The 25,797-nt window shown below is 34.3% G+C and overlaps 1 protein-coding gene across 5 annotated transcripts in view; it reads left to right on the top strand.

Annotated features, from left to right (window-relative positions):
* The first annotated feature begins 2,130 nt into the window (after positions 1 to 2,130).
* Naglu (N-acetyl-alpha-glucosaminidase) overlaps positions 2,131 to 25,797 on the top strand; it is a 47,712-nt gene continuing 24,045 nt past the window's right edge. Inside the window, exons 1-11 of one of the 5 annotated variants that reach the window (XM_069816255.1) lie at positions 2,131 to 2,250; positions 2,646 to 2,758; positions 4,835 to 4,995; positions 7,110 to 7,291; positions 7,964 to 8,182; positions 11,113 to 11,274; positions 11,397 to 11,462; positions 12,631 to 12,694; positions 15,017 to 15,162; positions 20,173 to 20,257; positions 24,510 to 24,659. In XM_069816255.1, the coding sequence (XP_069672356.1) occupies positions 2,689 to 2,758; positions 4,835 to 4,995; positions 7,110 to 7,291; positions 7,964 to 8,182; positions 11,113 to 11,274; positions 11,397 to 11,462; positions 12,631 to 12,694; positions 15,017 to 15,162; positions 20,173 to 20,257; positions 24,510 to 24,659 (1,305 nt within the window). In that variant the 5' untranslated portion in view covers positions 2,131 to 2,250; positions 2,646 to 2,688. Of the gene's footprint in view, positions 2,251 to 2,308; positions 2,759 to 4,834; positions 4,996 to 7,109; positions 7,292 to 7,963; positions 8,183 to 11,112; positions 11,275 to 11,396; positions 11,463 to 12,630; positions 12,695 to 15,016; positions 15,163 to 18,197; positions 18,283 to 20,172; positions 20,258 to 24,509; positions 24,660 to 25,797 lie in introns of those variants that run through there. The other 4 variants (XM_069816258.1, XM_069816257.1, XM_069816256.1 and 1 more) reach the window with 4 other exon arrangements.

The raw sequence follows: 25,797 nt of genomic DNA, 5'->3' as shown, positions 1-25,797 counted from the left end.
TATATAAAACTTCGAGGTAAAAATACTTTTAATATTAATATAATATTTTAGATTTTCAGTAATATTCTTATTTCTTAGGCCTATGTATTGTATCGAATATTTGAAATTCAAATGTATTTTGAGTATTTGAAATACAAATGTATTTTGGTTAATTTTTTTAAAGTATTTTGTATTTGTATTTCAAATACTATTCTTTGAAGTATTTTGTATTTGAATTTGAAATATTTGGATGTCAGTATTTTGCCCAGCTCTGCTCATACTGTAGCTTGTTTATTATTTCACAGATCAACAATGAGAGTGAGCAGCTATCAAGGCCAAAGCAAATCAATGTGATTAGATGAGATTAGATTATAATTTAATACAGTACAGGTATTCAGATACGTGTAAGCTTACATAACCAAGGTCATCTGAATATAGAACAAGTCATAATATCAAACAAAACCTTACACATAGGTACGTGGTAAATAAAGGGTAGTATATACCTACAGTTCACAATTGTAGGCTCCTGGTTGCATATACTCGCATTAAACACAGCTTTTAAAAACTATACCTAAGTAACAGAAATTCATTTATAGTGTAAAAACTATGTTAACAGATATGCTTTTTGAGAGCAGGTTTAAATTTGTTCCTATTGTCTATTGTTGTTGTTGTTTAGTCAACTGTCCGAGGACAGGTCTGAATCTCACAAGTGATACCGAGAAGGCACCACTTATGAGACAACTAAGCCAGAAGATAATGGAGTATAGTGGCAAGTTCCTTTTCCCTTCCGTTGCATACATCGCTGACTAGCTACATATTACACTAATCAGATTTCAGATATTGTCTATTAATAATTTTGTTTTTGAATGTACCTACTTGGAGTCAGGCCACAAAGGTAAAAAACACTGGAGGAGAGGGGTTCGATCCAGTGCTATGGGATGGACTTCGGTGTAGCTCAATGGTGAGAGCACTTGGTACGTAGAACCAAGGACTCGAGTTCGATCCCCGGCACCGGAGGAAATTTTTCTCTTGTAATATTAATTGTTACCATAACAGATGTATTCTGTAGGACCAAAAAAAAATCTTTACGTAGATTCTATATTATTCTGTCGTAATGTAGCCTTATATTGTCGTGACGCGTAGGTGTAAGGAATTGGTGGCCCAACAGTCGTCTGTTAGCAGTGCTGTGGCCTCATCTGAAACCTACTAATTAATTCTATGTATTGCGACGAGAAGCGCTACTTTTAGTGGCCGCCACCAGCGGCGATGCCAACTACTCAGAGTGTCTGCAGTGCGACTGATTCTGTGGTCGTGGCTGTGTCTGAAGGCCTCCATTTAAATACATTATTCACAAGCGGCAGTGCGTTAGTAGCGCTTCTAAAATTGGCCTCATCTGAAGGGACTCTGGTGCGCTGAGTACCCAGGTTTCGAGCAAGCCACCCCACTCGTCCCTAGGCTAGCCCCCTTCATGCGTCGCCAGAAAGCATTCAGGGAATGCTATGGAATTGTGATGGAATAGAGAAATGTTGATGGAATGATGTAGCTATGCCTAATATGGGGAAACGGGAGAACCCCGAGAGAAACCTCAACTGCGACCTTGTCCGCCACAAGTGTGACTATTTATGAATTTTTCAATGAAAAATCTCAGGTCTGACTGGGACTCTAACCTGGACTGCCTGCATGATAGACTGAAGATCTGACCACTCAGCCACCACAGAGGAAATAATAATAATACCAATATACAATTTTAGGACTTTAAGGCGCCCAGAGTTTTACATTCCAGACTCTGAATAAATAAATATACAATATACAGTATATATATATATATATATATATATATATATATATATATATATATATATAATTTTTTTTTCGCACTGCTCGAGTGAAACTTTATAGTGACAACTCTATAGTGTCTGGATTAATTGGATTAATTTCTTTGCATGTACGAGAACATTTTAATCAACTTGCTTAACATTTTGTATTATTTTTTAGGTAGCGATATTATATATATATATATATATATATATATATATATATATATATTTTTATGTTTATACTTTAACCTTTATTTTAAAACCCTTTTTAGTTCATGGGGCTATACCGCGTTTTCGTTCAAATAAGTTTTGAATGACGCCGCGTGGGTGCAGCATCTGTGTGTGATCTGTGATCTAGCAGAACTTGTCATAATTTATTAAAAAAAAATAGGAAATCCGATAAAGTGCGTTCATGTGCGTGAAGATAGGAACTTCGAAATTGATTTGAGTACAGGTTATGTTTATTAGCTCAATAAAATTATATTTGTGTAAATCTAACCGTTAAATTAATTACATTCTTTCCAGTAGATGTATGTGCATGCATTATTTGCAGGAATTTACGTGGGAAATTTAATCTTGTTACATCGTAGCGTAGATTACATCCTAAGATCTAGGATCGTAGTATCACAGAATCACAGTCTGTGACAGAACTCCTGCTGATCGCGGTTCCACACTTATCAGACGTGTCGTAGTAATTAATTTTGACGTGACTTTGAGGGCATTTATCATAAGATAATAGTTTACGATAACGGACTAAAACACTTCATATTATATGGTTACATAATATGTGAGACATAAGTGTCAGATATGATAATATGAATAATGAAGTATGATCGCTTTTGATTTCAGTTTTACAACGTAATTTAGTGTAAATGTTTGAATAAATCACGTCATGGAATTACAGAAACAGTTATTGTTTACTGTCATCTTCACAACGTATTTCATATTCATTGCTGGGGATGGTAAGTATGGAATTTCTGCTGGTGTGAAAATGTTAGTAAACACTAAACAGTTTACGTTTTCCTTCCTTTTTCCCTATTCCCATAATCATAGCTGAATTGTAAAAACTTCACACCAATATTGTCTTGGATTCTGTTGTCATTTTCAGGAGATTTATAAAATTGATTTCTTATTATTTTAATAGGTCTAGTACCTCGCTGTTAAAATCATTATTTCGATTTTTATTCAGGTTTTGCCTCTGATAAATTGCAGCAGGCAATTTTTATTTGGGTATTTGTTTATTTGCAGTTTGTGTTTTCCCATAACGTACCAAGGTAAGTTCAGGTGATATTGTTTTCTTGGTCCAGGGAAAATACTACCATAGCGTCCACAGGGTCATTAAACTTTATCTCCACAAAAGGATTCTTTGTAAATTTATGATTTTCACTTCCAAAATCACCTGAACTTACCGTGCGCTAGTGTAGCCTAAGTGAATGCTACTTTTAATTGTAATTCAATATCCTTTCTTCTTCTTCTTCCCCTCCTCCTCTCCTCTCCTTCCTCTCCTTTCCTCTCCCTTTCATTCTGCCAATGTTGATATTAGGTTATGTATTAAATTTCTTTGATTGACTGGGTGAATCACTGTCGATGTAGCTTCTACATATTAGCTCAGCGAACTTAGTCACTGTAGGCTAGTTATCAGAGTTGATGGAAATTAATAATTGAAATCTTGAAGTGCATTGTCGATAAGAAATGAGAGAAGGAGGGGGAGGAAGTGGATTATGAACATACCGGATACAGAAAGCTGGGATAAATACATAAAGTAATATTTTTTTTAGTCATAACTGATATCTAAACTGGTCTTTATTTCATCGTCCTTAGCAACCTAAACAACGGCTTTAATCACAGCACTGAATTAATAGTAGGGTTAATACCGGAAGAGATGTAGGTATATTAATAGTAATGGTCGCCACCACATCTATGTATTCGTGCTCCCAATCACCTTCTAATTACAATAACACATACAAACTTTCATCGACGTGTGCAGTCATCTTATTTTACCTTTACAACTCCTGTTACTATAATACATACCCTCAATTTGCTATCTACCCTCTCACCTTGAAAACTTTCCCGTCTATCGCTAGATCATCTCACCACTTTTCTTGTTTCCTTATATTGAGGTACTTCCTATCTTCCTATCTTTTAATACTTCCTTAATTTGTATTCTACCTTTTACTAACACTACTTAATCACAATCATTTACTTTTATCTCGTCCACATCTGTAGAGTAACGGTCAGTGCGTCTGGCCGCGAAACCAGGTGGCCCGGGTTCGAATCCCAGTTGGGGCAAGTTACCTGGTTGAGGTTTTTTCCGGGGGTTTCCCTCAACCCAATACGAGCAAATGCTGGGTAACTTTCGGTGCTGGACCCCGGACTCATTTCACCGGCATTTTCACCTTCATTTCATTCAGGCGCTAAATAACCTAGATGTTGATACAGCGTCGTAAAATAACCCAATAAAATAAAAAAATTCACTTTTATCTCCAATTTACAATCCTTCTACCTCTCCATACTTCTGTCATCACTCTTATCCCCTATTCTTTCACTAGTCACTGAATCACATGTTTATTTGTTCACTTTCACCTCCGATAATTTTTTTTTCGTTAGGCACTATTTTTGTAAGTCAATACTTCATTGAATGGATGAATGAATGAATGAATGAATACTTTCTCTATTATTTGAGTGTGAAAATATGTTGGTTTGTTGTTTTCTAATGCCAAGCGTTTGACAATAAAGTCATTTGACCTCTTGCACTCCAATATTTTTCAAAGATATTGTTATGGTCAGCCACTGAAGCACAGATTTTCAGGTGTTCCACATCCATTTCTTGATTTGAATTGCACAATGGGCAGTTAGAGGATTGATATATTCCAATTCTATGCAGGTGCTTGGCCAAACAGTCATGGCCTGTTGCCAACCTAAATGCAGCTACAGACGATTTGCGTGAAAATATTTTATTTATTATAAGAGGCATATTGATGGACATGTGTCATGGCAGATAAATAATTCTGAATGTTTTTTTATTCTTGTGTTGTTAGATTTCTACGTGACCTTGGGGCATCTAAAGGTACAGACCAGTGATCGGGTCCAAACAGAAGCTGCAAATGGAGTTGTTAGGCGCCTCATATCAGATAAAGCGAGTTTGTTTCAGTTGACAGTAGACCCTAACTTGGGACCAGTCGGCAAGGACACCTTTAAGGTAACTGTCAACTGCAAGCATTAATGAGAAATTTCTTGAGGCATGATTTCAAACTGTGATAGAATCATTCTGATGGCTTCACTTGATTGCCGAGTTTTAAATTATGTTAGAATTTTCATGTGATATAGAAAATTTAAATAAATCAAATACACCTCCTGAAATTTTAAAACAAATCAATATAAAAACAATCCAGCAGAGATATCTACAAGAACAATGGTTGCATTTTTATGCAGATGGTTCATACATTGATAAAGAAGGTGGGGTATAATTGCAGACTATGCAGCCACAATATCTTAGTAAAACACCATAAAACAATTTATTTGTCTATCTGTTGTGAAGCTGTAACAGTGTTTCCTGTTCGTGTATGGGCTTCGACATGAACTCTTTAATAGCTACCTTGTGAGTGAGCCCTATATTGACTCTGGAAGAAGTTTTGGCAAACAGAAAAATCCATTGTGACTATCTGTAATGTTTTTCTGTAATAATTACCTTTTTCACTTTAAATAGGAAATAAGCAGACTATATTCATTCTGTTTTAAATTCAAGTGATTGGTCAGATATGAAATCCCTAACTCTGTGTTAGAGGTTATGTTACAGTACTGATTGGCAAGATCCATCATCCTCATGGCCTGATGATAATGAGATGACCACCCATCACAATATTGTGCCAAAGTTACGAAAGCAGTGCTTGTGATATGTTTGTAAGAAATTTTTTAGGATTTTTCTTATAACTAAGAGGGAGGCAGAAAATAGGGTAGATTAGAGAATGCTGGGTTTGCAGTGGAAGACCTGTCCTTGGGCATAACGCTATGTATGTATATGTATACTTCAAGAATAATAAATTGCAAGCTAGAACTGTGCAGTTAACTTGCATGTTTTCTGTGTAGTTATTCAGCAGACCAACAAAGCTATTGAAGAAAAGAGAAACGAAATATTTAATGTTGGTGAATCACAACAGCAACAGAATGTTTTAAGGTAAATGTTATAACATAATAAAGATTGAGAGCTCTGTAAAAATCACAAAGAAGTATTTTTCTATTGCACGTCAAGCATAAACTAGCAATCCTGTTATGTGCTCTTTCTCGAAATCTTCCAGTTTCTAGGTACTTGGTACTTCAGATGGCTGTTGTATGCTATTCTCATCAAATATCTTGCCAATCATTTTATTTTATTTTCATATGCTTTGTTTCTTTCTTATGTTTAGTTCGTGTTGTAAAATTTAGTGCTTACGTGATTACATCTGTCACGTCCCTGAACTACTCTTAAAAATGTCCTTGCCATTGATTATATATCTTTCCTTCTTTTACAACGTGCCAGCTTTCTGCTTATTGGAAAAAAGTAAAATACTAAAAGACCCATTAAAGGAACAGCCAGATGGTGAGAATAAAAGAAGAAGAGCAAACTTAGAAATAATGTTATAAGAGAAAAATGAAAGTGCAAGGATTGCTTGTAGAATTTATCAAAACAAAAATTGTAAGATGATTTGGTAACAAGAAAAATATGACAGAAGATAGATTGCCGAAGAACGTGTATGAATGGATTCTAACAGAAAAGTATAAGTGGGGAAGACCAAAATTGACACTGACATAAGGAATAATTAGAACAGTGAGAGAAAGGGGCTTGGAAGATGGAGCATGGAAGAACAGAGAAGAATGGAGAAAGGCTATAGAATTCTAAAATGGGCACAGGATGATGTCTTAGAGCATTGTAAAACCCGTTAATTAAACATAATTTCCACAAATATGTCGACGTTTTTGTTATTTTTAATTTTTTTTTTTTTTCATTTATTTAATTGATCATTTATTTATTTACCAGTACATATTTTTCACTGCTTTATTATTAATACATTTGCTTTATTTTATTGTTTCATTCTTTTATTTGTTGATTTAATGTATTTATTCATTCTCTTCTGCTTCTGTTCGTTAATTTTGATTTGTTTGTTTACTAATTTATAATCTGGAGAAGTAATGTAATGTAATATTACTGTGATACACGGTGAATGAAGTTCATAATTATGTCAAAACTACATCTCTCAATATTTTCATAAACTTTGCAGTACATGCACAAAATATAAGTCTGTACCTGTATTGTAAATGGAAGATGACTTCTTGCAGATTGTGAAAGAAGAAGGTGCGGAAATTGTGACCATTGTGGGCACAAGTGGTGTGGCCGCAACCTGGGGCTTCCACCATTACCTGAAGTATTACTGCCACTGCCATGTTTCATGGGACTCTGACCAGCTTACTCTACCTGAGGTGCTGCCTACTGTCAACCTCACTGTCACTTCTGCTGACAGGTTATTTATTTATTTATATTTAGGTCTATTTATTTGTTTGTTTCTTCTGGTAGAGTTAAAGACCATTAGGCCTTCTTTTCCACACTACCAAGAGTGAAATATACATTGAAACAATAAAACGTAGTAATATTAATAGTAATACTTCAATGGTTAGTGGGAAGAATGATGTTAAATAATAAAAAAAACGTGGATGTTTGACTGAAGTAACTCCTTTTCTTAAGTAACCAGGATTGGTCCTAGCATGTGCAGGATGATTCATGAAGTTCTAATAGAGCATTTTCCTTAAGTGGTTTGGAACATATTTTGGTAATGAAGTTTTTTCCTATCTCACATAATTCAGGAATAATCATTGGTTTTCTAATCGTGTTGGTGTGAATAGAGCTCTAAAATGTTTCTACATACGAGGTCCATTATACAAGGATTAATGTAGCATGACACACTTCTCGAAAACGCGACCCTGAAGCAAGAATGTTTCCTTGTTAGGCACAAAGATAAGCACACTAATTGCCAAACTATCAAAGACAACAACCAGGAGTTACTCAAGGCATGCTCTTTACTTGTTCTTGCTCATTTTATTGTCCACTTCTGACAGTGACAGGAAGAAAATCTGGCTTTATTCCTGTCAGTATATGACAGAAATAAGAGCCCAGGACTTGGTTTGTGTTCTGACAGGTTTCGGTACTATCAGAATGTGTGCACGACGAGCTACAGCTTTGTATGGTGGGACTGGCTGCGCTGGGAGAGAGAGATTGACTGGATGGCACTCAACGGCATCAACCTGGCACTGGCCTTCACAGGACAGGAAGCCATCTGGCAGCGGGTGTACTTGAGACTCAATCTTACTCAGGATGACATCAGTGAGCACCTAAGTGGTCCTGCTTTCTTGGCCTGGTGCGTTGCGTTAGTATGGACGTTCATTTAAAAAATGCATCCGTATTTTGGTGTTTGTAATTTAATTAACGTAAAGTAGTGGAAATGTGTGAAAGTTCACGAGTATTTCCAAAGGATGAATGATTGTCGTATGTGCCCTTCATTATCAGATTTTGAGCACATCATATTGAGAATACGACATTGAACATGTTTCATTATATTAATATTAGTGAATAAAGAAAGAATATTAAATCCAGACATTTGAGATGGGCAGGGCATATAGCACATACGAGGAAATCCAGAAATGCATATAGAGTGTTAGTTGGGAGACCGGATGGAAAAAGACCTTTTGGAAGGCCAAGACGTAGATGGGAGGATAATATAAAAATGGATTTGAGGGAGGTGGGATATGATGGTAGAGGCTGGATTAATCTTGCTCAGGATAGGGACCGATGTCAGGCTTATGTGAGGATGGCAATAAACCCCTGGGTTCCTTAAAAGCCATTTGTAAGTAAGTAAGAATAAAGAAAGGATAGAATGGACTGCAATGAAAACTAGTATTCTGGGAAATCCTGCATCATCATCTTCTTTGCTCTCCATAAATTCTTCTTGGACTAACTTGGGTTTGAACGCAACTCCAGCATGGTTTACACATGTGATACATATTGGTAGTGGATAAATTCCTAATAAATGTAAATGAGGTGCCTTGCAGGTCCTGTTAAAAGTTGTATGTCCTCAAAAACTGATTTACATCTTTTGTTTTCATTTCACTTTCGCCATTATGAGAAATGTAAATAGCATTGTAATGTACAAAATTCGATTTTCAGCATCCCTTATACGAAGATATTTTGGGTATGCTTTCTGTCTGTGTGTGGATAGCGATTTTTGTAAATTATTGAACGGCTCTTGTTGATATTAACTCTTTACAAGTAAATTTATTCGGGAATTGTTGTTCAGTCAACTCTCCGAAGACAATGCACACAATCAACCCTAGTAGAAGGTCGGAAGACAGAAACTTGGCAACATGTGAGTCAGACATCGACCCTCTTACAAGTGTATTTGAAGGATATGCGATTTACTTTTTGTTTTCGCATGTTGAATAGTTTTTATAATTTATGCTAAATTTTATAGGCATAAAATCAGTCAAATATGAATTTCTAAAATAATCCTCACAAAACTTTGAAGCAGCAAAAAATACAGAACCAGAATGAAATGAAATGGTACTGGTAGATGTAGAGCTCTCCATTTTTTAGTGTTATGCAAGACCCTGATACTTTCACTTTCGAGGCTGATACTTCCTGTCTTGTGTATATATCGGATTATGCCTTTTTAAGATATTCTCAAAGTTAGATTGCTCATTTTGCATTGATTATTTGGTAGGGAAAGAAGCCAATAATCAAGATATTTTTTTTGACACTTTGAACCAAGGAGGACTTACTCTTCGTTCAGATTTTGTACTTTACATTACAAAAATTGTTACTGCATTGTAAATGCATTGATTTAAAGCAGTGTTAATGAAGAAAAATTTGTAAAATGTAGAAATCAAAAGAAGTTGTTGGTGTTACTCTCAAAAACAGTCTTATGTAGTGATGCTGGTTTTGTAAATGATATATGCCCATGTGGGATGGAATATGTTGAACTTGCTGATAAAATACTTTGTCATTATGAATACATTTTTAAATAATTATTCAAAGGCAAAGAATGATATAGCTGCCAGTAAACCAGTGTACGGTAAGAGAAAATTGCAAACAATTTAGAAAAGGATGTGAAAAATGTAGGCATAAATAAAATGAAATATATTTAATGTAATGCATGGCTAGACATATAGGCCTAGGAATTGTACAATATGTGTTTGAGTATTGTCCATAATGTAATGGAATAATGTTTTGATAAACAAGATAAAACTATGGATGTTGGAAATAAGATAAAAGATATCTAATAATAAAGGCATGACTCCTTGTAAGTTATATACAGAGGCCTTTAATTCTGGCTGGAAAGTAACGTAGGCCAAGGATCTAAATAAGGTAAAATGTATTTAATGTATACATCTACATAAACAATATAAAACTGTAGCATGTGGGAAATAACGAGAAAAAATAATGAAGACACGACATTATACTTACGAATCCTTGTATTAAAATACAACTTTTTACGAGTTCACATTATTCAACATTTAAAAAAATTATAAAAGTATAACCATACTTTATTTTCTTGCAAATGTATATATCTATTTATAATCCATAACATATTTTACTGATTCCTTATATGACGTATGATTAACTTTTTAACTGTATAGTTCTGATATTAACTTTTGAACTGTTTGATTCTAATGGTGACATGTATGACAGCATAATGACTAACAAGAGCAGGTGACACAATGTTGCCAAATTCAGCCTTCTGATCTTCTACTAGAGTCGACCGTGCAATGCATATAAAATATAATAATTTTTAATAGCGATTGAATGGGTCTTTATTTGAAATTGGCACCAATATAGCTTGGGTAGTAGATGTTCTTGTCTACAAATCCAGAGCTATGCTTGGTTGTGGAATTATCTGGTAGGATTTTTTTCTAAGGTTTTCCTCAATTTTAAGGGAAATAGGTAATCAAATCACATGGTGAATCCTCTGCATCTTGCCAAATGCCATTTTGCTATCACTATTATTTTCACCAATGCTACATAACCTAGTAGTTTATACATTGTCATTATTATTAAATAACTAACTAAAAATTATTGAAATAAAAAAATCAAAGGAAGATTTACTGAAAGTGAGCTCCAGTGGTTTTTTTTTTTGGAAGCAGTTTAAAATAAAAATCAAAATAGTACAAGTAATAAAATGTTGAACTCTGCTGTTTTATTCTAATGCAATTAGGCTGGCCACAGTGTTAAGGATACAGAGACAATATTTTCTTTAAATTTTTGGATCATGAAAACAAATTTAATTTTATCTAGGATGCGAATGGGCAACATGCGAGGTTTTGGCGGACCCCTTCCTAATTCTTGGCACAGACAGTCTCTTGTTCTGCAGCATTTCATTCTGGATCGCATGAGGGAATTGGGAATTGTGCCAGTTCTGCCAGCATTTGCCGGCCATGTGCCTCGTGCATTTAAGCGGTATGTATTGCTTGTCTGCTACACCTACTGTACATAACTTTATTTTGGAGTAATTTAATATATTTTGACGTGAATTAAAATTTCATCTGATTCTTCAATCTTTTTCACTGTAATACTTACAGCTTGTACCCAGATGCTTCATTGTCTTTGATGGCAGATTGGTGCAACTTCCGTGATGAATATTGCTGGTATGTATTTATGTATATATATCTATATGCGTGTTTGTGTTTGAGACTTGCATTTTAAATGTTATGTATGTTCTTTTTTTCTCTCATCTTTTTCTTCCATTTTTTTCCTTTATTTTCTTTCTAGTTTTATTTTTTCTCTCTTCTTTCTGCTTTAGGTAATCTCTTTTTCTTTCTTAATTTCTTCCTTTGTTTCTTTTCTTAATTTTTTCCACTACTTTTTCCTTTCTCGTTTTTTTTTGGTATGTGTGCGTGCGTGCGTGCGTGCGTGCGTGCATACATGTGTGTCCCCCCTTCATCCACATCAAAATTGAACATTCCAAGAAACAGATATTGAATGATGATAACCTTGGATCAAAGATTTTATCAACATAAGACAAGTTTGAAAATTTATTAAATGCATTGTTTCCTGTCACAACCAAATAAATTAATTAAAAGTACAAAAATAGTAAGGGACAATTTAAAAAATGATAATAGTAAATTAAAAGAAATTGATTAATATTATTATTTTTTAAAATAAACTACACATCCTGCATTAAAGATTCTATATGTTGTTCACATGGGAGAACTATATGTGTAGCAAAATTTCATTAAAATATCTTAAGTACTTTCTGAGTTATCATGTAAACATTGTCCAACTGAACAAAATACTGGTACTCCACAAATTTTCATAATTAAAAAAAATGATAATAATAATTATTAGGTTTTCAAAAATATCAAACTTGAATGGTGATATACAAATAATGTATACTAAGCATGCCAATTTTTATTATTAAAGAATTTATACATTCTGAGGGGAAAAAATTTGAAATTCCAATAAAATTATACTAGCAAAAGGTGTACCTCCCCCCTTAAATAATCCAAGAAAACTTGCTTCATAACTTCCTATGGGAAGGCTGTAAAGTTTGAAGATCCTTGTCAAGAAGAAGAAAGAAGAATAGAATGCCTGTGTCTGATAGAGGGCTCCAGGCAAAATTCATTGGTCATCGTTGAAGCATCGTTAAATAAAATACTGCTGATGTTGCTGTATAAAACTGAATTTTTAGTTTGTTTTTACTAATTTAAATTGCAGAAAAATGTTATAATTGTGAGAATTAAATGTTTTTTCCTGTTGTATGATATCTGTTGTTGAGAATTTATATTAAAACGTTGTTAATGTTTGTGATTTCAGTCCCTATCTTCTGGACCCCACTGATCCTCTGTTCAGAACTGTTGGCAGCATGTTCTTATCCGAAGTGAGTGTGAGACCTGTGTTCTGTCACTTATTGCAAACACACCAATGGTACCGGTACTAGCTGCTCTTACTAATAAGCTGAACACACTTTTCTTCTGGCTTTGGCTTCTGTTTGTCCAATAAAGAATGATTGGAATAATACTGACTAACAAGTTAAAAGAGAAGACAGATATTATCTTATCACATTACAGTCTTAAACAGCTAACATAAGTAAATGTAATAAAACAATAATAGAATTTTGCGTAAATCAGCAATTTCAATTACCAATTGACATATGTAATCAGAAAGAAAGAAAAAAGACTAGACAAATCCTTATTCGTGTGGTTAAAATATAATCTTCATCTTACGATTTTTGGGTGACGTATATATGTCCGTTGATGTGACATATTAATGAATTAAATACTATTATAGTCACAATCATGCCATGGTATGAAAGAAAAATTTCACCATCTCGAGCGGGAATCGAACCGGAGACCAGGAAGTCGCAGGTTCGATTCCCGCTCGAGGTTGTGAAATTTTTCTTTCATACCATGGCATGATTGTGACTATAATAGTATTTAATTCATGGTTAAAATAATTTGTTTCTAAATAGGAATTAGCTTTCAGGAATCATGATGATCATGAAGCCAGGGTACACATTGGTAAGAATTTATATTCAAATGTTGAGTGGAGGCTGGTTGTTTTTGAAGCAGAGAGGATTATAAATATGTAACAACTGAGATTGAAATCTGTATTAAATTCCGTAGTCATTTGTTTTAAAGTCACCAAAAGGGGTTAAAAATACATTTGTACACTTTATTTTGTACCTATCTTAAGACACATCCCTAAAATGTATTATATGAATGATGTTTCATCCTGCAAATCGTTCGAAAAATGTTATTTAACATTTATAATGTCTATAGTTTATAACCATATTTTTTCTAGTAATTACTGCAAATATATGAGATAAGAAAATTTAAAAGTCAGGGGTGATAGATAACTTTCTCGAACTTAGTAATATATAAAATATAATATTAAATAGCACCCTTCATTTAGACAAGATGATAGTTTATGAAATGGACCAGAAATATTGAAAGACAACCTGGAGCTTGTTGCTTGTTGCATTATGCTAAAATTACTATTACTAGTAAAATATACTAATCATGACAAATTAGTAAGATTGTTTTATGCAACAGAAATTACTATAGCTTGTTATTTGTTATCCATACAAGTGTTTAAACAATATTGTAAAAGCTTAGTGGAATGGCAGAGCATTTTGAGCTGTTTGAGATAGGGAATGCATGTCCGCCAAAGCCCTTTCAGAGCTACGTCATTGTAAAGTGCTAACCCCTGCAGTGGGCAAGTAGGTAGTTTGAAATTAAAGGCCCTTTTTTGTGCCTGGTAGACATGCATTCCGTATCTTAAGTGGCTTCAAATGTCCTACCCTACCACCCCACGAAGTTTTTTCTTCAATCTTTTTTAAACACGGACACATCTATCAGGCACCAAAAAGACCTTTAATTTTAAGCAACTTGGCTACCTGCAGGCATTAGCATTTTCACACTGACGTAGCTCCGAAAGGAAGCTTCAGTGGACATGCATTCTCTATCTCAAATGGCTCCAAATGTCCTGCCCTACAACCCCACGAAGTTTTTTACAATCTTTTTGAAACATTCTATTCATTGGTAAATTGTCACTTGCTGCTAGTATCTTTCATGCAATAGGCTTCAGGTGGTATCAGAAAAAAAAAGAAATGAAATGGAACCAACTTTGAGGATTTTCTTTTAAATCATTCCTTTGCGAATTCTTTTTTAGCCTCATGTTTTATATTACAGAGAATGGATTTTGCTTCTGAATAGACTACAGTGGACTATAGTGGACTTTATGTTGTCAGCAAACAGCTGGATACATTAAGAAGATTGATTGATTCCTTTGCGAATTTCAAATAAGCTTGTATATGGCTCCAAAAATCTGCTCGCACATTTCCCATAGACAAACTGTCGAAGAGAAAGATAGAATTAATATTTTGACTATCATTCTAGAGGCAACGTAAATGTGTTACTTTAATTACTTTCCAAAATTTATGTATTCTTTAATTTACATCATAAATAATTAAAGAATATATTACTTTGTTTTGGCAATAGTAATAATTAATAGATATGTAAATTAACAAATATTAGTTAAGAATATTTATATACAGTAAATAAGATTTTTACTATGGCGATAAATTCTTTTTGTGACAAGTAGATTTAATTTGTACTTGTGGTGCCTTGGGACCACTTGGATCACAAGAGAATGTGAAGAGTCTTTAAGGAAAAACTACAATTTGTTTTCTTTCTGGTAGCTGATTGCTGAGTTCGGAACAGACCACATCTACAACTGCGACACATTCAATGAGATGGTGCCACAAACTGCAAACCTAACCTATCTGGCTCAAGTCAGCAACGCCATTTTCTCAGCTATGACTGCTGTGGACACAACTGCTGTTTGGTGAGTTGGAACGTGTTCATTAACACTTCACACGAGATATAATATAGTTTACCACTATATAATACCTCCAGCTAAGGTATTTGGAGTATGATAGTCTGACACAGTTGAATTCCATTTGTAATGTGCGGTCACTTGGAATGCTGAATTCATTAACTGCAATGAAAAAGTGGTAGTTAGAATGATGGCTACAAAAACTGAACTTGAACATGGGTGAGAAATTTTTCCTCGAGCTCTTTTGCGCCTCATAAATCTATTACCGGTACATGATTCTCAAAGCTTGCCTCCCAGCTTCACTTGCTTTGTTAATAAAGTCATGCTAAGGATTTTTTGTCATATTTAAAAACGTTTGCTGGCTTTGAATTCAAGAATCAGGGGTCCACTGGCAAGCATGTTAATCATTATACTACTGATGACATGACCTCACCAAAGGGATTCGTAAATAAGACTTTAAAACTAAGGTTTTAAGGCTGTTCAATTAAATCCACTTCTTTAATGATTAAGAAATGGGAAGAAAGAACCTGTTGATGTTAGAAGTGCTCAGAACTAATCTAATCTGCCCATTTTTTTAATCCATTATATTCTGTAATGTTTTACTTTGTTTTGTTACATTGCAGTCTGTTCTGCTGTATATTCTGTTTTCTGTCCTATCCTATTCTGTTCTTTTATGTTCCATCTTATTTTATTATCAGTATGAGGTCTGTCTAGTAGGTATCCAGCCATTTATTGTTAAAAAGTAAAAGCTTTCGCAGGATAGTGGCACCTCAGTCCCTTACAAAGTACTTCTCTTGGCACCTCACACACTTGTTCCTGCAGCCCTTCCAGTTTTCAAAACAATCTACAATGTCCTCCTTTGGCATCAGTTTCAGCTATTTCATTCCATTTTCCTTAATCTCATGTACCATCTGCAATTCCCTAACAAACCTCACATCTTCATTACCTTTTCACATAATCACTTAACTTATAATATTTATTTATTTTTTACCAGTTCTTGTAAATATTGTTTGTGCTGGTATAAGTTATCATTTCTTTACCGAAATTGTTTTCTTTAATTTTGACGTGAATACATCTTTAAAATCAGACTGATACATGGGATAGCAGAAAGGAAACAGTGATGTAACGTTTGCAGGGTGATTCATTCCCACAGCTGGCCTTCTATGCCCAAGGTTGTGGGTTCGATCCCGGGCCAGGTCAATGGCATTTAAGTGTGCTTAAATGCGACAGGCTCATGTCAGTAGATTTACTGGCATGTAAAAACTCCTGCGGGACAAAATTCCGGCACATCCGGTGACGCTGATATAACCTCTGCAGTTGCAAGCGTCATTAAATAAAACATAACATTCCATTCCAACACTGTAACTTCGTGACTAATAACACAATTGAAATAAATGTGGTCTCGTTCAATCGGGTCTATAACTATGATACGAGAATGACTTTGAGTTGATACCACACATGCATGAAGTGCGAGTGGGGGCCCGTGCCGACTGGTGGCCATTTTGTGAATGGGTGAAAATTTCAGGACAGTATATCTTGCAATTCCAATGTGCTAGCATGCTTATTTTGGTGCCAAACGAAAGATTTCGTCTAGATTTGTTGATTTAAGCCAGATGTGTTCACGTGAAAGTCACTACAGTGTTCCCAACACAGTCACAACTTGTTTTTTAATTACAGTTTTGACTGTCATGAAATTAATTTTGATAAAACTATTAAGAGGTGAATAGGAACTGTATAAATTTTATGTTGTAATATAGTGATTGCCAGCAAACGTTCCCAGTGTTCCTGTCAGCTGACCTGTGACCCTCTCCCCTGCTATAACTCTTCCTTGCATCCTCTAACTCACTCTGCTTCGTCAGGTAAAAACTTACATATATGTTTTATTAATAACATTTGGTACTCATCATCTTATAGTAGCTGCTGAAAGCATTGCCCATCTTATGTGATACATAATTCACATTGTCGTGAGAAACTATTATTCACAGGCATCATTTCCTCTGCACTAATAAAACGAATTTCTGTTTGAAGTTCCTCCAGTGTGTGAAAATTAGTTTCATAAACTTTATTTTTCAGTGTTCCCCTGAAATAAAAATCGCATGGTGTTAGAACAAGCAGGCCATAACTCTTTGCAAATAATTCTGTGGCCGAACATACGAATATTGTTAATACAATATAGTACATAAATTTTAACCCGGCAAAGCGTCGTGATTCTGCAGATGCAAGGAGCAGCGATAGCGGGGTGGGACTTGCTGCTGATCAGCCAACTGACACACCTGGAACGTTCGCTGGGACTCATTATATGTGTAGACAGAATTTAATATTCCATTTTGAATCTTGCGTACACTACTTTTAACACTTGAATATAATTAATTGATTAACTAGCGGACTTACTCGTGTTAATTATGTAAGATTTGTGCGGCTTACAGTTGTTTCAGTGTTTCACGCACCATCCTCAGAGCCTACTCATCCTCTGAGGATGGTGCGTGAAGCACTGAAACAACTGTAAGCCGCACAAATCTTACATAATTAACACGAGTAAGTCCGCTAGTTAATCAATTAATTAGAATTTAATACTTGGGATATATGTAAACTAATATTATTTATATATTATTTTTGTATTTTATTTTTGTAAGTTTGAATAGTTATTTGTGTGGTAGTGTAGTGAGTTCACATTCCTATCTTTTCGAAATTAGTTCCATTCTGCTGCTGCTGCTGCTGCTGCTGATGATGATGATGATGATGATGATGATGATGATGATGATGTTATTAAGCATAAGTACTGGTACTGTCACTAGTTTTCAAACATTGTATTGCCCGCTTTCATCCATCCATCCATCCATCCATTTATACAGTTGTTAAATTTTTTTCTTCTTTTCTGTGACTTTCTCTGTCTCTACTTTCCTTTATATTTTTCTTCTTCATTTTTAAATTTCTCATGACCTGTAATAAATTATAAGTGAAGACTTAACCATGCTTCTGCAAACATATGTTGATTCATGCAGAGTAAGATATTTTATGACAGCAAAGTGTTTGCATTTTTGAAGGCTGAAGCAGAACTGGGTGTTCGTTCACAACATGTTATTTTGGACCACAGAGAAAGTCCGTGCTTACATCACTGCTGTTCCGACAGTGAGTAAAGGGATGTTCTAGCTAGCATGCATTGCACATGCTCATACTAACAACAGTACTCTGCATGCCATTTGCTTGTAATTCTTTCAGTAATCCAGTAATTACAATTTGCACCATATTTAAATATTTCAGTCTCGATTTATAGGTCTAATTATTTCATTTATACTGAATATAATTATTTTATAGTTATTTTCAAGTAACTAGAGCTTTATTTCACACTATTAGTCCTTGTGCTTCCCAGTAGAGTTCTGCTAGATCTTTTCAGTCCTTTTTCCTCGTCTGGATATGATTATGACATAAAAAATGTAGATAAATGTTGTAATCCGTTAATTTTTTTCTAACATACAGATTATGCTGGAGATATTTAGTTCATACTAGATAACAAATGCTTTTTTTTTTTACATTGAGTAAGATAATATAATACGGATAATAGTTTTTATTATTAAATTAATGACTCATGTAAATGCTTTTATTGGCTAGTTAAGTATGTATTGCAAATATATTTTCTTTAAATTGCAGATCAGTTCTTATTTTTTAAGGGAAGGCAAAAAAAAACTGAAGTTACATCATCCTAGATTCCATACTGGTGCCTTAATTTTAAAATGTCTGCAAGTTGAAGTGCTATCTTTCCTTTCATTTATTAATGCATGTACTGCACTGCACTCGTCATATATGTGCGTAACTGACGTAAATTTTGTTTCGGTATTTTAACAAAAAATGCGTCTTTTCAGCTGCTCTGTTATTGGAATTTTTAAATTATATATAAAGTAAGTGGACATGTTATATCTATAATAAATTAATTTTCTTTCTCCTTTTACAAATTTCCAGGTATTTAATAGTAGTGTTATTTGAGGTAAAATAATACCACAATATGATTTTTTTTTTAATTAGAAGTTGCAATGTGTAATAAGTGCGATCAATTAGCTTTCCCCCATAGCGCAGGGTTTTTCCTATGAGCGAGCCGCCACTCGTTTGCTGCGCACTGGAAGGAGTAGCAAGCCTGCTTGCTTACTTGTTGACCTTGCTGATTCTCACAGTCGTAGCACAGCTGTTCCCGGATGTGTGTTGTTCGTTACTTAATTCGACAGTATATATAAAGTGTATTATGCCTTGTGAGTTTACAATAGCACAGCATGTCTTTATTTACGATTGATATGTGTTAACTCAGTCAGCTCGTGAAGTTCGAAGACGGTTTCAAGAAAGATTCCTGGGCGGAGATGCTCCAGATCGTAAAACAGTCCATAATCTTTATCATAAATTTCAGGAAACTGGAATTGTCCAGCCTAAGAAACCAAAAAAACAGCATAGCATTCGCACCAAAGAAAGATTACTTGACATTCGTAATTGTTTAGAAAACTCTCCTAGAAAATCTTTTCGTCATCTTGCACAAGTGGGACTTTCATATGAGTCTGTGCAAAAGGCTACTAAATTATTGCACTTCAAGCTGTATAAAATAACTATGGCACATGCTCTTCAACCAGGTGACCCCATATGTATGTGCACATTTTGTGAGTGGATTCTGGAAAATTTGATGAATAATTTCTTAAAGAGATACAGAGAATGTGTGGAGAATGAAGAAGGACAATTTCAACACCTCTTTTGAGCCTCTTAAATTTGTTTGTGTATTGTTGTATGGTTGGTTTGTTTTATTGTTTTACTCTCCTGCTAATCGCTGAGACCCGGCTACCCAGCTAACGAGCAGTGCACTAGCCCATAGGCAAAACACTCTGGCTGAAAGCAAAACTGATCGCATTGTACTATGTGGGTTAAAGAGATACCGGTATTCTTGTTCTTAAATATCCAGTGAAGAATTTCATTATGAATGTCGGCTTCAATCGAAATCTGTGACAACATTGCTGCATGTGATTAATGGCATGTTGTTGCATGCAGGATGCTGCAAGGCTGGCTGTTCGTCAACAGTATGGCGTTCTGGGGAGAGGCGCAAACTGAGGCATTCCTCACGAGCGTGCCACTTGTAAGTTATGTACAGTAGTTTGCCAAGTTGGTTTTTTCTTTCCCTGTTTGTACTGATACGACCCTTTTTTCTCTGTACAGATGAATGTATCATTTTTCTTCTTAATTTAATATCATTGCTTTGTTTCATCCTTTCCGTGATATTTCTTTTATGTTCTGCAGTAAAAAATAAATAAAGAAAGAAAGCATATTTTGTGACATTAATTTTTTATTACTGTCATTTTATTTTTTATTTTATTTAAATTTACATTATTTACTTTGTTATTTATAATTATGCATGGTTTTGTTATTTGCATTATTTACATTGTCTTACTCATATTACTACTTTCACTTTGTTCTTATTGTTTTCTGTTACTGTTTTGTTATTTGTAATGCATTATTTCATTTGCTTTATCTTCATCTTCTTCTCCTTCTTCTGACTTTCTGGTTTTGACACTTATCTGTTTCCGTTCACTGTTCTAACCATCTTATACAGTTGAATTCGGTTATAGCATCATAGAAGGGACTAAAGAAATGATGTCGCAATAAACAAGTGTACACACTTGTGGAGCAACGATTAGCGCGTCTGACCGCGAAACCAGGTGGCCCAGGTTCGATTGCCAGTTGTGGGAAGTTACCTGGTTAAGGTTTTTTCCAGGGTTTTCCCTCAATCCAATATGAGCAAATACTGGATAACTATTGGTGCTGGACCCCGGACTCATTTCACCAACATTATCACCTTCATCTCATTCAGACGCTAAATAACCTAAGATGTTGATAAAGCGTCGTAAAATAACCTGCAAAGAATATTAAAAAAATAAACAAGTTTCACTATAAAAAAAATACAGTAAATAAATTTCAAAGAAAAAAATATGCATTCAGGATATTACGTATTTTGCACACTATTATAATTTAATTTGTAACTTTTATAGGGCTACAGTACTATAATTTTACACCATTCTTGTTTATTATTTTGAAAAGCAAAAATACTGTACTAGATTGCAGACAATAATGAAATACGGAGTAAAATATTATAATGTACAATACTTGAAATACAATGCTCACAATTTAAGAATGTGGGTTGAAGAAATGATGCAAAATACTGCGTCTGTAAATCATTCACAACTCGTCCTTAATCAAATCAAATTCACGAGCCTCACCAGCTTTCTTTTTACCACTGTCGATTTGTTTTTTAACATTAATTTTATCTTCCACACCTCAGACTTTTTTTCTTTGGATCTTGCTCCATTGTAGTGTATGTTTGTAAACTGAATATCTGAATTACAGTACAGTATACAACTTGGTCTGCTATTGTTTATAAAGAATTGTTGGCACAACAGACGAAAAAGTTCGGACTACTCCACATTTCATCTCTTTTCTTAGAATTTCAGTTCTTGGCCCATAAAATGCTTTTGTCACAGTAAATGAAGCCAGTATGACATTACCAGCTATTTCCAAATTCCTCTTAATGACAGTCTTTGTTTAACGTACATAGAATATGAATTTTTTTTTAATTTACACTATTGCTAAATGCCACTATAAGCGAGTTGCTTATTAATAATATTTCGTTACAAAATAATAAATAATAATATGTGTTTAATACAGATAAAAGCTGTACTTCTTAACGACTGTTGCTATGGCGAGGTGTCATATTAACCACATTCAATTATTGTATTTGTATGGTTTCCCTTGTTTTGTGCATTTTCCGTATTACTTGCATTGTCTACCTTATTTGCATTCATGCCAACTTTGAATGAGTTGAAGGTTGAACGTTGTAAAAATTTCTTGTTGTTCACTTTTAAATATAGATCATCATAAAGTTTTGTTACGGAAATATTTCTTTTTGTCAATTTCCATTGATTTCATTGCTTTGACAGATAAGTGTAAGTGATATAAATATTTTTTTTTTTATATGTGCATTGGCGGATATTTGATTTTGTATCATTCACTTAAGCATCTCCACCAATGAATGATGCACCAAAGCTGTACTTCTTCTTGCCGCTGTAGGCATTGTGCGCATTGGAAGGCAAATTACATACCACTGCATGATGATGATTAATGAAGCAATGGTGGACTGTCAGTAGGGGAAACAGAAGTATACTCTACGAATACCCACCACCAAACACTGTTTTTGTCCACCACAAATTTCACTTAGACCTACTGACATTGGAACTCAGATTACCAGTGTGGAAAGCCAACTCTCCAGCTGTTTGGCTAATGATGTGCTATGTTATAAACATGTATCTACAGATACTACAAATTACTATGAAAGGCAATTGTGGTAATTATTTCATCAGTTTTGCTATTGCTAGCAGGTTTAGTTTTCTTTATTTTGCCAGTGTTTCTCAACTATTTTGATGATGAGACCTCCATTGTCATCACATAATTTCAGTGCTGTTTGGCTAATGGTGCACTATGGTGGTGTAATGATTATCATTTTCATCTTTTATTCAGGAGATTTGGAGTTTAATTTTTAATCCCGGGTGAATGCTAGGATAGTACTGATTTCAAAGGCCACGATCCGACTTCTTCCCAATCCTCATTACCGCTTCATGATCATTTTTCATCTCTCATCCTATCATCTCTATCACCTGTCCAACAGAGTAGTGCACTTAGCAGAGCTGTGCCTGGTGGGTAGGGAGTAAACCACTATTAGTGCAAACGCCCAGCAGAAAAATAAAAGACATTATTATTATTATTATTATTATTATTATTATTATTATTATTATTATTATTATTATGTTTTTTATTCTTCATTTTACTTGCGTTTTTATGCAATGAATACTTGCATATGATTATCAAAGTGCAACTTATTCACTGTCCTTAATCTCGCAAACAGGAGAGCTTCTTTGAATCACTTATTTTTTTATTTATCAATTTTTTGTTGATGTGTACTTCTTGCCATTATCGTTGTTGGTGTCTTAATAAATATATCTAGGACAATAAGATCACAAATAAGTATTACATAGACCTACACCGTAATTATTATGTACAACATGTGTATACTATGCATAACATGGAGTACTTAATTTATTGTAGAGATTTCTTTCTCTTTTTTCGACCTTTTTTATATTTCTATTTTTTTTTATTTCATGACATTTCTTATTTTCTTTCCTTTTTATGTGTTGCTTTCTTTTTTCTTACTGTTGTATTGTATTCTTTTTTTTGTTTATTTTATCTTGTTTGTTCTATTGTAGTGTGAATTCATGGTATGTAGCTGCTATAATTGGAGCCTAGCTCTGTTATAACACATATTTAAAATTAAATAAAGCTATTAGTATTTATTTTTTTAACTAACGGCAGATACTTGACTTACTTCATTCGCCCAGTTATGAGAAGCTTTTATCATCCAGTCTGCTGTCAAAAAATCTGAAAGTTAGAATTTATAAAACAATTATATTACCTGTTGTTCTGTATGGTTGTGAAACTTTGGACTCTCACTTTGAGAGAGGAACAGAATTTAAGGGTGTTTGAGAATAAGGTGCTTAGGAAAATATTTGGGGCTAAGAGGGATGAAGTTACAGGAGAATGGAGAAAATTATACAATGCAGAACTGCACGCATTGTATTCTTCACCTAACATAATGAGGATCATTAAATCCAGATGTTTGAGATAGGTAGGGCATGTAGCACATATGGGTGAATCTAGAAATGCATATAGTGTATTAGTTGGAAGACTTGAAGGGATAAGACCTTTAGGAGGCCAAGACGTAGATGGGAAGATAATATTAAAATAGATTTGAGGGAAGTGGGATATGATGTTAGGGACTGGATTAATCTTGCATAGGATAGGGACCAATGGCGGGCTTATGTGAGGGCGGCAATGAACATTTGGGTTTCTTAAAAGCTATTTGTATTTTTTGTTGTTATTATTATTATTATTATTATTATTATTATTATTTTTTTTTTTATTTATTTTTTTTTTTTTTTCGTTATAAGCAATGGAATTCTTAGCTGCTGAGTTCAGCTATAATTTATAATTTCAGATAAATCTGAAATCTATCTTCATAAAGTGTTACTGCATTCATTTAATTAATTTTACGTCCTAATTTGAGACAAGTCAATTTGGCTACAGTATTTTATATTTTAGTAATTTTTTTGTCAACATATTTTGTTTGAAATATTTAGCCATTTTTGGGTTTAAATAATTGTACATACTGGTATATATGTACTTTGTTTTCGCCTTTGTAGATTTATTTTGATATGTCTATTACCATTTTTACACAATACAGTATGTCTTGTGGTTGATAATGTTGCATGGTTGCTTTGTTCCAGGGTCGGATGCTTATACTTGACCTACAATCAGAACTGAATCCTCAGTATAAGAGACTGCACTCGTATTATGGACAACCTTTTATCTGGTGCATGCTTCATAACTTCGGAGGAACACTGGGACTCTATGGAGCTGTAGAAAATGTGAATCAGGTATTGACATATTTCATTATATAAATGGGACAAAACCGTTTAATTTAAAATTTTGATATTAAAGCTCGGTTTGTAATATTCACATAGAACAAGATTGTAAGTAAATGTGTTCTATTATTTATATTTAAATTTTAATTACTGGTATGGAAATCTAGTTTTGTGCCTTAAAAATTTCGAACATAGTTTTTCTCAGTAGTTAAATAATTACAATGCTTTCCATTACATTCTGAGTTTTCGAGTTGAAACTTGGCTCAGAGTGATGTAGTAATAATCTTCAGCAGGTTTACTTTCTAAGAGAAATAAACCTCGGTTTCTATATTGTATACTGTGAGGCAAACTAGACACCTTTCCGTTCCTTTCTTATAAAACCTATTCCCCACCCAGTGGCTCACCCACAGGGTGAGGGGGTCAGGGGACTCAAGATTCACCCAGATGTAGAAAGAAAGGAAATTCCTTGATGTGTTTGTATCTGTTATTGTGGAAAGTGTGTGGTCATTTGAAACATTTATTTTTAAATAGGCCTGTATATGAATGGGCTTCTTACAACATATCTTTATTTAAAAGTTTGAACTTTTGATAATGTTCGAAATTCTGTAACTGTTATTTGGGGCGAGTGTGTGGTAGCTACAACCATTCCTCCCATGTTGAATCTTTCGTACACTACTTTTAACACTTGAATATAAATAATTGATTAAATGGCGATCTTACTCGTGTTAATTGTGTAAGCATGTGCGGCTTATAGCTGTTTCGGTGCTCCTTCACACCATCCTTAGAGCCTACTAGATCTCGGCGTCATCTCGAACTTCTCAACAATCGAACGCATCCACACAACAGGCAGCGAAGTTCGAGATGACGCCGAGATCTAGTAGGCTCTGAGGATGGTGTGAAGAAGCACCGAAACAGCTGTAAGCCGCACATGCTTACACAATTAACACGAGTAAGATTGTCATTTAATCAATTATTTACATTCCTCCCAACCAATCACATCTCAGTAACGCAGTTTGTACTCAAACGATCCGCATTTCGCGTAAGTTGCTCTATGGTACTGCTTATAAATAGCCCCCTCCCCCGAAAACCAAGACTGAAACGACCAAAAATGACATTTTTCACTTTTAATTCAATTAAATTCGGCACTTTT

Source organism: Periplaneta americana, chromosome 17 (genome assembly GCF_040183065.1).
Source record: "Periplaneta americana isolate PAMFEO1 chromosome 17, P.americana_PAMFEO1_priV1, whole genome shotgun sequence".
In the NCBI taxonomy this organism is placed as follows: domain Eukaryota; kingdom Metazoa; phylum Arthropoda; class Insecta; order Blattodea; family Blattidae; genus Periplaneta; species Periplaneta americana.
This window is presented reverse-complemented; position numbering and strand designations above follow the sequence as displayed.